Here is a 14625-nt window from a genome sequence, read left to right on the forward strand (position 1 = left end):
TTCGTTTGAATGTAACTCAGAAGCAATATTGGCACAGGCAGCACACTTGACAGGTAAAGTGCTGAGTTCTTTTGTGTGTGTTTATATGGGCATTGTATTGTATTTGTATATTGTAGACAGAAATTGTGGTTGAGTCAATTTTGACAGAATTTTCATTTTTGGGTGAAAAAATATCGATTAAAATGGTGTAATTTTTGACTTACTGATTACTGGATTACTTGTAGGATTTGCGTCAAACCAATAACGTAAACCTTTATTTTGAAGGGAGATTTTTTAACCGGAAGTCGTATTTGTGGCATCGTTCTAGCCTGCCAGTGATCAGGAAGCGCATACGTTAAACGGTGTGAATCATGGACCATCATACGAAGTGATATGACAACGGTAAGTCATTTTGGAGCCTCATATATGTTGTTTACAAAGTTTTAATTCTACTAATTTCGAGGACACGTTCAATTGAGGCGTAACAGCTGTGTTGAGCGCGTGTTAGCGGCTCTCGAGCTTGTTTCGTGGCTGTAGCGGTGCGCGAGCGCTCACCTGCCTGTACGTTCACAGACAGAGCTTCACTAATAAACACACACCTGATGCTCTTGACCCCTAAACTCATGGCTTTAGAAAAGATGATAGTTGAACGTTTTTGTAAAAAAAAATAGTTAACTTCAACTTTTTCTGTAGACTGTAATAGCTACGTGGCTGTTGACATTTCCTGTTCTTATTCGTACCTTTACATTATGTTTAATGATTTAGACGCGTAAATTCACCTGCTGTTCATGTCATCACACCTGTTTATTTAAATATATTTAATTATATCCTTTTTTTAAAAGGTATTGCTTTTAAAGCGATAGTTCACCCCAAAATGAAAAGTCTGTCATCATTTACTCACCCTCATGTCTCGCTGTATGGCTTTCTTTATGTTTTCGCAGAATGACAACCTCTCTTCACGTTCATTGTATGTAAAAAGATGCTATGAAATTGAAAAGACTGAGGCGGTCAGGATGTGGGAACCCTTTTTGCTTTTGAGAAATGTGCTGTGTAGTTGACTTCATGCATAATGAGAGGAGCATGAGATATGGCCTGAAACTTGCTGACAGCCACAGTTAAAGAGGGGGGAAACATTTGGTTTACTGAAGGGACCACTTCACTGCTTTTGTGTTCAAAGGTTGCGGCTTATGCTTGTAACAGTTTAAAGGGCTGTACACCGAGATTATTACTGCTTACACAGTCATGCTCTGGGAAAACATAGTAAACTTTATAGACCAGTTTATTAGCTTAAAATGATCTTTAGTTTTTAACGCAAGACAAAACATATTTTCATGCACTGGTCAATTTTGAGATTTTGGGCTTCCATAACATGTCCTCTTTCAAATTAGTGGAAAGAAAACATCCAAAATACACATTTAAGTGTTTACTTTAGTACACTTTATCTATTTGCGTTTCTAGATTTCAATTACACTACATATCTGTAAAGGCCATTTTCTCAAAATTAGTTTTTTTTCCCCCCTCATACGCAGAGCCAGAAATCTTTACTTCAGTATGCCAACAAAATGAAAGAATAATTTTGAATCTGGCTTTGTCCAATGTTCAGATTTTTTGTTCTGGAAATGTAGATAATAATGTCGTACTTGATTATTTAAACAACCTTTCAGAAAACGTCTAATACAATTGTACTTCAATTTGGGAAATATGGTGATATCTATTAGTTAAAATGTGTACCCTATTTAGGCTACCTGTTGTCTTGCCTTAATTAAAGATGATCTCAATCTTTACCAAACTCATGAATCCTTGATTTGGGTAAAGTGATATAAAGACTCCTCTTGAGCCTTTTTTTTCTTTCTGGTTTTATGGGTAAAATAAACACTTATTGAATATTAATGGGGTAATAATTTGTATAAAAAAAAAAAACACCATTTAGGTTTTAATTTCAGCTAAAGGTTTTTCGATAATTTTTGCCATTTCATATTTTATAATAACTTCCAGGCTCTATGATTCTGCTGTTAGTTACTGAATGGTGTACATCTTAAAGGTCACATTCATATTTCACAAATCAATCTTTGTTACCATTGTAACCTAAAGGTGCAGTAAGCGATTTCTGAGAATCATTGTTGAACATTGTTGATATTTGAAATCAACCCAAACAAACACACCCCTCCCTTCATTGCTCCGCCCCCACAAACACGCAATGCAAGAGTTGATATATCTCATCATAGCAGAAGCAAAGCAAAATAAAGCTTAGCGAAGATGACAAACGAATGACAAGGAACAGCACACGAGTATATAAAAGCAAGAGTTTTTTAGTCGCCAGCTGCACACCCACAAAACCAATGTTACTCACTTATGGAGCAGAAACAAAGCAACCTCTGCGCCCTTTTTTCACGCCTTCCCGCTTGGGTCTCTCCAGCGCTGGAAAGCTGTTCTATAATTACTGTGGGTCCTAAAGCTCATAACCCTTCTTTTTCCAGTGATATTCCTTTGAACTTTTCTCTTTTGTAATGTCTCTCAGCCATCTCTCTTTCTACAGTCTTTCTTCAAATCTTCCTCTTGTGCTCTCTCTCCTCCCCCATCATGAGTGTATACGCCCCTAACTGCTGATTGGCTACAAGTGTGTTGTGGTGCTCTGTCCAATCCACTTTCAACAGTGTTTTTCAGAAATTGCTTACTGCACCTTTAAGCAGACAATATGAGCGTGAGGGCTGAATCTTAGTAAACGTAAAATAATATGGAGTCAAATCTAAAGCTGTTAAATGCTGAAAGGCCATGACTAATGACGCTTTTCCACTGCATGGTACGGTACGGCTCGGCTCACTTTGTGGCACTTTTCCACTGCATGGTACGGCTCGCTTCGGCTTGCTTTAAATGGTACCACCTCTGTTGAGGTTCCAAGCATACCGTACCGATCCTAAAATGTGACGTGAAAACACTACAGATCACTGATTGGTCAGAGAGAATCGTCACTACCAGCGTCATTGGATTTGCAGCACGAGACACCAAACCCGCTAGATTTAAATAGTCAGCAACAGCCACTGCGGTATTATTTGTTCGCAATATTTTTATAAACGACTTGCTTGAAAAAAATTCTAATAAATTTAAAGAAAAGTGAAAAGAAATGGCTGAATTGTGGTGACTGGTCAGTAGACGAGGCCAAGGAGCGGATCCAGCGAGAGCTGGATATTGCGACCAGGAATGAAAACGTTTTTCAGCAACTTTAATAAGCAGTCTACAATCCCACCCACTTTGAAGCGGTACTAAACTGCAGTGGAAAAGCAAAGTGAGCCGAGCCGAGCCGAATCGTATCACGCATTGGCAAAGCGAGCCGAGCCGTGCCGTGCCGTACTGAGCCGTACCATGCAGTGGAAAAGCACCATAATTCTTCCAACAAGGGTCAGGTTTGACCTGTATAGTGAACACAGGTGGAACTTTCTTTAAATTGGTTATTTTTAAAAGAAAACTGGAAATTTGTTTTTGTGTTCCCCCCAAGACAACAGAAAGGTTCAAATCTTTGTATCATGTCTTATTAATATGATCAGGGTTCCCACAGTCATGAAAAAACTGCAAATATATGTGAATTTTAAATGTGTTTTCATGAAATAGTCAGAAAACGGTTTATTGAATTTCTTCTCTTCTGAGAAAATTGCTTTATTCTCTTGGTACCCTTGAAAAGTGTTTTAATCAAGTTATTCGAAATGTAGTTTTAGAATTTATAGGAAAAATTGTCAAATAAGTAAATAAAGTTTTCACCATGAAAATAGCCAGAGAAACTGTCATGGCATTAAACAGACAAAATGAGGCAGATATTTCAAAGTTACTTAAATGTTTATAGTGAACATCGATTGTTCCAGAATTGTTTCAAAAAGTGCTTGTCCAGTAATAAGTAGCTAAAATTGTAAATCTATTCATATAAATGGAAATATGCCTGTGCAATCTCTGTGATTATAGTCTGTGATTAAAAATATTGCTTTTAAAAAAGCCTTATCCAGTAATGCCTGGAAAGGTCAGGATATTTACTGAAAACTGTGGGAACCCTGAATGATGCATAATGCAGACCTTCCATTTGATAGAAATAATGAACTGCATGAATGTGTCAGTAATTGTGAACATGTGCTGTAGGTGCCTAGTCTGAAGTTGCCTTAGTCCAGGACACAGCAGACCAGGATGGCTCTAATAGAGGGGGTGGGTGATGAGGTCACCCTGCTCTTTGGAGTGGTGTTCCTGGTGCTCGTCCTGGTTCTGGCCTGGGCTTCCACTCACACTGTTGAACCCCCTGAACACCTCCTCTCACCCAGCCCAGGGACCTCCCCCTCCACAGAGACTGACAGCCAGGACCCGCTCCCCTCGGGTAACACGGACTCGTCGCCCAGCGGTGTCAGGGAGAATGATAAGAGTGAGCCTGGAACAGAAGCAGGAGCGGTGGGACAGTCCTCGGATGATAGTAGGGCTGAAGGAGGTGAGGGTGGCCTCCTGGAGGAAGCAGGGATTGAGAGGGATGGGTTGAGACATCGAGAATCAGCGGGTCCCTCGACTCAACCTCCAGCCAGCGCCCCAAGTGCCACACAGCCTTCGGCCGAAGAAGCACCGAATGACACCCAAAGGAACATGGTGCTCAGGTTGAAGTTCTTGAATGATACAGAGAGGACAGCGCAAGTGAATCTTCAAGACACGATTGGTTACATTAAACGGTAAGCAACTGAATACTCAACCTAATATAAGTTTGGTATCAAATGTTTGTTCTATTTAAGATAAGACGCTCAAGGCAGCATACAGTTTGCAGCAGATGGAAACAATTAGCCTATTTGGGTTAAAATGGTTTAAAAACAGAACAGGGGGCGAGGGTTTCTAGTCTGCAAATTTTTTATTTTTTATTCTATGTCCTTAAAGGGATAGTCCACCCACAAATCACCATTTACTCTCTCTTGTCATTCCAAGCCTGTATGCATTTCTTTTTTTCTGCTGAACACAAGAGAAGATACTTGGAAGAATGTTGATAACCAAACAGTTTCAGTACCCATTAACTTCCATTGTATTTTTTGTCCAATGAAAGTCAATGAAACTGTTTAGTTGCTAACATTATTCAAAATATCTTCTTTTGGCTTCCACAGAAAAAAGAAAGTCATATAAGTTTGGAACAACATGAGGGTGAGTAAGTGAAGACAGAATTGAACATTTGGGGTGGACAATCTCTTTAAATTTCTGCTGTTCTGTGTCCTGTTTGGTACAGTACCTCAATTCAAATTCAAAACTTAAATTGGATTTTAACAGGTGTCCTCAATTCAGTACTAAATGCTTCTGCTTCTGTTTGTCTTCTGTTTTCACATTTATAACAAGATGGTAGATGTATAGTAACCTTAAGAAAGCATTTTTGGTGTTTATTTGATTTTTGCAAATGAATTGTATCCTTGGCTGCTAATTGTCATCAGGCAACATATACATTTTGTCAATCAATAAGAAAGTTTCTGCAAAGAAGATTTCAGCAAAAACAGGCCAGAGACCTTTTGTTCCAACACCACTTCTCTTTCCTATGCAGTGTGTAGCACCATTCTTTCAGTCAGAAAAGTGAACCAAAAAACAGACCTCCTTGAGCCTCATGAGACACAATTATCCATTCTTACAAGCAGTAACCATTCTATTAAAATCAGGCAGAACGGTCCTTCAACATCTTCTGGAAACATGAGGCATTGAGTGTGTGGGAGTTCACATCATGTTTGCAGTAGGTGAATGCACCCTTTTAAGAGGTCAGATTGGAGAGTTTCAGTTTTGAAAAGTTATTCATTGGGAAGGCAGCTTGTGTGTTTGCAAGGAAAATCGATGCACAATCCTCTACATTTGGTGTGGAGTTTTTCTTCTGTTTTAAATGGAATTTAAACATTGCTGAGCAGCATTACAAAATATCTACATTCTCTGCAAACGATAGTATTTAAAACAGTAGGCTTATTTCATTCATTTTTTTGTTTTTGTTTTTAAATTCTTCAGTTATTCCAAACTATTCCAAACTACCTAAGAATGTTCCATTAAAATAGTTTAAATGCATCAGCACAGCATTTTTAGATGACAAATAAAAATACATTTTTGTACTTGCATTTTTGCACGGGTGTGAACTTGAACGTTTTTTCGGAACTTTTTTTTTTTTTAGGAGTTCTGAAGGCTGTGAGGCCTTTTGTTTTTATTGTTCTTCGTCAATTGTTTGTCTGGAGCTAAACAATTTGACCAAAAAATCATATTGCGACTTTTGACATTGTGTTTTGAACTTTAATATGGTAAACTTTTTACATCTCATCTCATTCTGCTTTTATATCAAAGCTAAAATAAAATCAGAATGAAAGAACAGCTCTTATATTCTCAACCCAACATAAACTGCTTTTAGAGCCCCTGTTATTTAAAGGGGCTATATAATATATAGGAAATGTTCATGGATTACTCACTATTTTTATTGCCAATGTGAAATGAAACTTAAAAAATGAGACCTTCCCCGACTTCCTAGATTGTTTATGAAAGGCTGTAGACTAATTTTTATGTGATGGACTCGGGACGTTTCTGCCGGGAAAATGAAAAGGATGTGATGTTTATGCGTGCTCCACTCTGTGACACATGAAACGAAAGGATAATGCCAAAAGAGCTATTCTGTACTGGAATGTCAATGTGTCATGCAAAGAAAAAGGATTAATTCAAACTAGGGCTGCAGAATCAATCACAATGAATCCGCACGGGATTTGGCAAAGTCTGGAATTATTTTGTGTGCAGCTTGTCAGTGCAGCACGGCTGATCGGTAGTAAATGCTGCTCTATCTGAATGCAGACACGCCAAATATGGCCCGCCGCAGAAGTTCGATAACGCACATCATTCCAGGAAATCCCTATGGGCATCATCTTTGATGCTCAACTGTCGTTATAAAGTGAGTTTGGAGTAAAAGCATGTTATTAATGTTGTCTTTGGTTGGACAAGAGGTTCATAAATCCTTCTCATGTTTGGAAAGATGTTTGACACGTGTCACAGAGCCAGATCTATATAGGCAATAGTCTCAAATAGGCCTATACTTTTATAATCAAACTATCATAAGTGTAATTTTAATTACATTTTATGTCGACAATGCCGGTGACATGCAGAGCTTGTGCAAACATATCTACGACGCTATGATCAGATGCTTTATTAACTGCTGTTTTCTCACCGCTGTCATTTCTGTTGTTTATTTTGTTATTTACATATTCATCTTAACGTCACTCTTAGCAGCGTGGGTGGCATCTGGATGTTTACTAACAGCAAATAGCTGCAAAGGTATTTCCAACTTCTTATTGCTTCTAAGCAAAGAACAAAACAAAAAAATGTACGTAAGTATATCAAGACACTTCTACGTTGCGTAATGTGTGCTCAAGTACGAGCACAAGCAATGACTTGTTGGCTGCAGTTCACTTAACGGCCACCGGTCCTTAATAACAAGGGTTTCTGAATTCTTCATATAGAATAAAAAAAAACAGCCCAGTTCTATATGCATTCACAATGTATACCTGTACTTGAAATTTGTTTTGTTCACTTTATTTAAAGTGCCCCTATTATGCTATTTTAAAGTTTCCTAATGTTGTTTTGGAGTCTCCTACAAGAAGTTTACATGAATCAAAGGTAAAAAAAACTGTTTAATTTCCTCATAATATACATTTGCACATCACATTTTTCAATGATTCTCAAACGACTCGTCAGATGAATCAATCTCTCTAAATCCCGCCTTTCCGCGAGCTACTCTGCTCTGGTTGGCCAGACAGCTCAGTCTGTCGTGATTGGTTTACCGCATGCGGCGCGCGTCGAAAACAAAAACGCCCATTGCCATAACAACGTCAGCTGTCCTGAGGCTTCCTACACCGTAAACTAAACACAGTAACGAACAATGACGTTGATATCAATGCGAGCGCGAGTCCGATGATGAAATCCTGGAAGAACTAGTAATTCAACCCGAACCTCCATCGCAAGGATGACTCGAGCAGGACGTTTCTCAGTGATACATACACTACTCAGTTTGAAGCACATTGTAAGATGTTGCAACTGTAATTCCTCACCATCAGCATTAAACGTACAGTATGTACTTTTTTTCGCCGCTAGGGGTCGCTAACCTCTTACAATAACAAAGGCGCAGTTTGATGACGCAACATTTGCTAAGAATTATGGATCTTGTCGTCAGCGTCAAGCCGACCGATCTAATAATGTTTATGGATGACTGAATACATAAATGTTTTTATCATGACTGTGATATGAAGCAGGTCGGGATTGCTAAGAGACAGCTATCAGCTCCACACGCGACGCGAGTCCCGCGGATATAAAAGGAATATGGACATTTCATTCTACCGAACTACACGCAAGTGCAGAATTACAACTCACAGGTCAGTTTATTAGACAAATTAAACTTGTGAGGTAACGCAGCGCTGTTTCACTTGGTCTAACATTACACTGTCACACTAAACTGCATTTGAGTGTGTTGACATGTATGTGTTAGTTTATCTGTATGAGACTAGCAGTAAGCTAGATCAACATTAGAATAACATACAGATCATATTCTAACATTTTATCATTGTTGAACTATATAACATTGATTAGTTTTATGTAAATGTGCTCACCTGTTTAATAAAGTACATGTAGGAGCGGTCGAAGTCTCGGACGTGGAGCTCTCGGCATCTCGAAAACGCCGCGCTGATATTGATTCTCGTTTTAGTTCTCCTTTTTTATCCAAAGTCTGCTTGCCATGGTCCATAATGTTTGAACGAAACAACAACAGCGTGCAAATAGACATTGCGAACTACACAGTTGTCCACGTCTGTCGCTTTGGTCACTATCAGAAGGCTCTGGTGCATAGCTCTGGTTGCTATGGCAGTACGAGCGGAAACCAGGGACAACGCGGATATGACGCCATTGACTGCGACAAAACGGAAATAAAGAAACGGGACGTGTCTTCGAATTAAATTACAAATTTCTCCTGGTTTGAAAGTTGTTGGAAACAGTCGGTAATGTAAGTACACAACTAAAAAATATATATAACATAGATATAGTGATTTTTGCTATTTTTAAAGGAAAAAAGTTACATATTGTGCCTTTAACAAGTGCATGTCCATCAACAAACCGATTATTTTACTTGTACTAATTTATTTACTGAGTATTTTTCTAATATTGCGGTGAACACATGGAAACTGTATCAATAACAGTGCATGTATGCAATGTATACATTAGCCGAGCTCTAGCGTGAATGACTGATGTAACATAAATGGTGTTAAAACAACTTTGCTCCATGCTTAATCTTTCTTCAAAGTAGTGAGAACGACAGACAATCTGCATTAATAGACACAGTTAAAGGTAATAGTGGCCCACAAGCTGATTAGCAGAAGTATTTAAAGGGGTCATATAATGCCATTTTTGTAAAAGCTAATATGATTATTTAGGGTCTAAATTAAAAGTTTGTAATATACTTTAATTAAAAATTCTCATTAGTATTGTAAGAAAACACTCATTTTACCTGGTCAAAAACAGCTCTGTTTTCAGCACGCCGTTTAAGTGCATGTGTCTTTAAATGATAATGAGCTTTGCTCACCCCACCCCTCTGTTCTGTGCGTACACGGTTGGTAACACAATAACACAATAACCATAACGCGTTGTTCATCATAAACGTGGGATTATGAATTATATTGAGAACATAGTACATAGAAAACATGCCGTAATGTACCCTGAGTGTAAAACTTAGATGCATTCATCTTGAAGCCTGCAAGCGATTTGCAAAGATTAATATATAAAGGTTAATAAAACGTTACACTTACTACTTCTGGAGGTTCAGCAGGAACACGTTGGTACCGATTATTTTTTTCAGGAGCAGCTTCTTAGCAAAACCAGCTTTACTGACCCTCGTTTGTAAAGCTGTCTGGTGTGTGAAATGATTAGAGCAAACATGAAAGCATGGAGTTGATCATGGGGAATCCCCGCGAGGGAAACCCCGCGTCAATGCTTTGGGCATATTCCCTTCAAAAACAAAATTCAGCCACTGTGTCTTCAGCAGTTCGGATTTAGGAACATCAAAATGACTGCTGTGTTCCTTATTACACCCAAGAACAGAACACCACAATCGCTTAGACGACGCCATTCTGCTCCAGCATATACACAATGCACTATGATGACAGACAGCTGCTCACGAGCGAGGGCGGGTCTGTGTTAGAAACGCTGCTGTCAATCAACCATCATGGGAGGGGCGTCGATTTTGTGATGTCACAAAATCGAACAGCTTGATTTCAGAGAGGGTAAAACATATAAGGAGATTAAAAAAAAAACACTGGATGGATTTTTATCATTTTATGATGGTTGTGTACAGGCACTGCCAACACACATTTCAGTACAATCAACTTGTAAAAGTGCATGTACCATTATATGACCCCTTTAAGGCAGTGATAATGTGAGTTAGCCAGTTAGCAGGAGACCTATACAATATACAGTGAGGAAAATAAGTATTTGAACACCCTGCTATTTTGCAAGTTCTCCCACTTAGAAATCATGGAGGGGTCTGAAATTGTCATCGTAGGTGCATGTCCACTGTGAGAGACATAATCTATAAAAAAAAAATCCAGAAATCACAATGTATGATTTTTTAACTATTTATTTGTATGATACAGCTGCAAATAAGTATTTGAACACCTGAGAAAATCAATGTTAATATTTGGTACAGTAGCCTTTGTTTGCAATTACAGAGGTCAAACGTTTCCTGTAGTTTTTCACCAGGTTTGCACACACTGCAGGAGGGATTTTGGCCCACTCCTCCATACAGATCTTCTCTAGATCAGTCAGGTTTCTGGGCTGTCGCTGAGAAACACAGAGTTTGAGCTCCCTCCAAAGATTCTCTATTGGGTTTAGGTCTGGAGACTGGCTAGGCCACGCCAGAACCTTGATATGCTTCTTACAGAGCCACTCCTTGGTTATCCTGGCTGTGTGCTTCGGGTCATTGTCATGTTGGAAGACCCAGCCTCGACCCATCTTCAATGCTCTAACTGAGGGAAGGAGGTTGTTCCCCAAAATCTCGCAATACATGGCCCCGGTCATCCTCTCCTTAATACAGTGCAGTCGCCCTGTCCCATGTGCAGAAAAACACCCCCAAAGCATGATGCTACCACCCCCATGCTTCACAGTAGGGATGGTGTTCTTGGGATGGTACTCATCATTCTTCTTCCTCCAAACACGTTTAGTGGAATTATGACCAAAAAGTTCTATTTTGGTCTCATCTGACCACATGACTTTCTCCCATGACTCCTCTGGATCATCCAAATGGTCATTGGCAAACTTAAGACGGGCCTTGACATGTGCTGGTTTAAGCAGGGGAACCTTCCGTGCCATGCATGATTTCAAACCATGACGTCTTAGTGTATTACCAACAGTAACCTTGGAAACGGTGGTCCCAGCTCTTTTCAGGTCATTGACCAGCTCCTCCCGTGTAGTTCTGGGCTGATTTCTCACCTTTCTTAGGATCATTGAGACCCCACGAGGTGAGATCTTGCATGGAGCCCCAGTCCGAGGGAGATTGACAGTCATGTTTAGCTTCTTCCATTTTCTAGTGATTGCTCCAACAGTGGACCTTTTTTCCCCGTAGCCCTTTCCAGCCTTGTGGAGGTGTACAATTTTGTCTCTAGTGTCTTTGGATAGCTCTTTGGTCTTGGCCATGTTAGTAGTTGGATTCTTACTGATTGTATGGGGTGGACAGGTGTCTTTATGCAGCTAACGACCTCAAACAGGTGCATCTAATTTAGGATAATAAATTGAGTGGAGGTGGACATTTTAAAGGCAGACTAACAGGTCTTTGAGGGTCAGAATTCTAGCTGATAGACAGGTGTTCAAATACTTATTTGCAGCTGTATCATACAAATAAATAGTTAAAAAATCATATATTGTGATTTCTGGATTTTTTTTTATAGATTATGTCTCTCACAGTGGACATGCACCTACGATGACAATTTCAGACCCCTCCATGATTTCCAAGTGGGAGAACTTGCAAAATAGCAGGGTGTTCAAATACTTATTTTCCTCACTGTAAAACTCAAAACTAAGTATTTTGAACACCATCTTTCAAGAGCGAGCGGTTTGCGAATCCTGCATTGAACTCCGAGATTTGAGAAGCAGTCTTCAGTAAAATAAAGGGAACACAGCAAAAGTTTAGGATTATACTGCTGTGATATCATGGTAAAGATGAATTTTTAACCACTGATTCTTCACATGCTCGTCCTTGGGCAGTGAAAAAAAACCTGACTTTACCTTCACATTTTAGAGCACAGCGTCTTCTGGACATGATGCTATCCTGTATCCACAGGAATCAGCAGCTGGTTTAAGGCTCAAGTTTTCCCTGGTGTCTGCGCGCGCAATAAGTGGGCAGGCAATATGCTAATGTTTCGTCTTGACAGAATGTGTTGTGACATCACAACAAAATGGCTTATGACTCGTTTGAAAAACAATTCATTTCATTGACTCAGAGTCGACTCTTACTTTTGAAAGATAATAACTTTATATACGGTGCACTTTGATTTAAAACTTTGCAGGATGTTTTCATTCACTTAGAGCTATGTTACACACTACACAAATCCATAATAGGGGCCCTTTAATTCTTTCCCCGCCATTGATGGAATTTTCTGGCTTTCCGTGTTTTCTCTGTTATATGGTAGGGGTCGCTATTAGGCATCTTCTGTAAGAGTACTGAATATCCTGATCAAAACAGAGGCAAAGAAGAAGCAGAAACAAGTTATTGCATATGTAAGCAGATGCATATGTAATTAATGCGATCATCGATATTAAACGGCATACGAATCAAAACTGCCTAAATTTACCAAATGAAATGTTGACCCATGACGAGCTCTAGGACTGTGAAGCCTCTACTCCATCTATGTTTTGATCATCGTTCTGAATCTGATCCAGACGTAGTTTTTGACAACAATGTGATTTTCTCAGCTTTTTGCTCAAAAATATGCTTTTTTTTTTTTTTTTTTAAATGTACCTACATTCAAGTATTGATAAAAAAAAGGAATAAAACATTTTTTTAAAGCAGAGGGTTTGTTCTTTCTTTTGATATATTGCATGTTCAGATATTTGTACAAAAAAATATTCAGGGGGCCATGAAACTTTTTGTGAAAATGATCGAAAATGATCAAAAATGATCAATAACTTTTACTGGCTGGCAACTTTTTTTCAAAAACTCTGGTGGGGGAAAAGAAAAGTTAATAGGGTCTCAGTCTACTTTTCATTTACACTCTTATATGGTATAATTATGATTTATATTGATTATTGTTAGGTGTAGCCTATATTTCGGACACATTTTTTTCACCTTCATACAGTATTGTGAGGCGGTCTGCTTAAACCAGTTTCTGTGTGTGGTTATATAGTAATTATTAATATTCATAAGTCAAGCAGCATTGTTGTGAGCACAGATTCAAGCAGACCATTATGTATAGGTGTTTGTATTTGTGTGTATATAAACTTCTGTTTGATTGCATTTTCAGGACTTACTTTGCTGGACAGGAGCACCAGGTACGTCTGATTTACCAGGGCCAGCTCCTTCAGGACGATGCCCAGACGCTGGCCTCTCTCAACCTGGCTGACAACAGTGTTCTGCACTGCCACATCTCGCAGCATGCCACACGGGCCATGCCTGCCGGGGCACGGGCTGCTGACCAGGTGCATGTGGCTCTCAACGTGGGGAGCCTCATGGTGCCTCTGTTCGTGCTTATGCTGTCTGTGCTCTGGTACTTCCAGATCCAGTACCGGCAGTTCTTCACTGCACCTGCCACCGCCTCACTCGTGGGCATCACCATCTTCTTTAGTTTTGTTGCGTTTGGGGTATACCGCCGTTGATGGCTGTTTCTGTCCAGTTATATTCAACATATACGTGTTTGCGCACATACAGATACTCATTCTTTGCACTTGCCCACTTACCAGTGCCAGTGGCAATGTCTTCTGGGATTTCTGGACTTCTCAGTTTTGCTGAAGGCTGTGATTTCAGAGAAACATCTCTGAGGTCGTCTCTTTTTTTTTTGTTATTGTGTTTTTCGTTTGTTTTATTTTTTGTTCATCACTTTTGCCATTTTTCATCTGCACCAAGTTTATGCTTGTCACAGATAGGAATATGCTATATATTTGATTTTATTTTTAAAGAAAACTAGAGATGTTTATTGTGCCTGTCCTCTTTTTCTTTTCTTTTTCTTTTCTTTTCACATGCATGCTGCCAGTGTGAAACTGGGGCTTGCTTGTTAAGAGGGTGTATGAAATGATGGTGTTCGAGTTTCAAGTAGAGGCTCGTCTGGCTGTCTGCCGGACTCAAACTGTAGTAAAGCAGGTCAATAGAGCTGCTCTTGTATGTTGGAACAATTCAAATAATTTGTGTACAATAAGGCTTTTGAAATGGAGATATAATCTATTAAATCATTCTTTTATTTACTGGTGACTTGTCATTTCTGAAATGCTTTACCGCTGCTCATATAATTATTATGAGAATGATTTGTCCGTTTTGTCCAAAATGGTGCAAATGTTAGTGTATACTATAGACCCAAAAATGTAGACACTTCTGGACACGTCTTTTTCGTCAGAACTAGATTCACTTTTTCTGACCCATCTCTCCAATTACATTTAACTGACTGGTGTCAGAAT

At 39.2% G+C, this 14625-nt stretch overlaps 1 protein-coding gene across 1 annotated transcript; it reads left to right on the forward strand.

The window, feature by feature from the left end:
• Positions 1-278: 278 nt before the first annotated feature.
• Positions 279-14415, forward strand: tmub1 (transmembrane and ubiquitin-like domain containing 1). The gene is made up of 3 exons (XM_084411071.1): positions 279-381; positions 4102-4670; positions 13482-14415. The coding sequence occupies exons 2-3, from the start codon at positions 4147-4149 to the stop codon at positions 13831-13833; spliced, it is 876 nt and encodes a 291-aa protein (XP_084267197.1). The 5' UTR covers positions 279-381; positions 4102-4146; the 3' UTR covers positions 13834-14415.
• The last annotated feature ends 210 nt before the right edge of the window (positions 14416-14625 follow it).

The sequence above is a fragment of the Rutilus rutilus genome (assembly GCF_951802725.1).
Source record: "Rutilus rutilus genome assembly, chromosome: 6".
In the NCBI taxonomy this organism is placed as follows: domain Eukaryota; kingdom Metazoa; phylum Chordata; class Actinopteri; order Cypriniformes; family Leuciscidae; genus Rutilus; species Rutilus rutilus.

What these genes read in the sequence shown, in the direction of transcription:
- tmub1 (XM_084411071.1), top strand. Translation starts at nt 4,147, where the DNA reads ATGGCTCTAATAGAGGGGGTGGGTGATGAGGTCACCCTGCTCTTTGGA. An exon ending in ACGATTGGTTACATTAAACG is followed by an intron (nt 4,671 to 13,481) that starts GTAAGCAACTGA and finishes TTGCATTTTCAG; the next exon opens with GACTTACTTTGCTGGACAGG.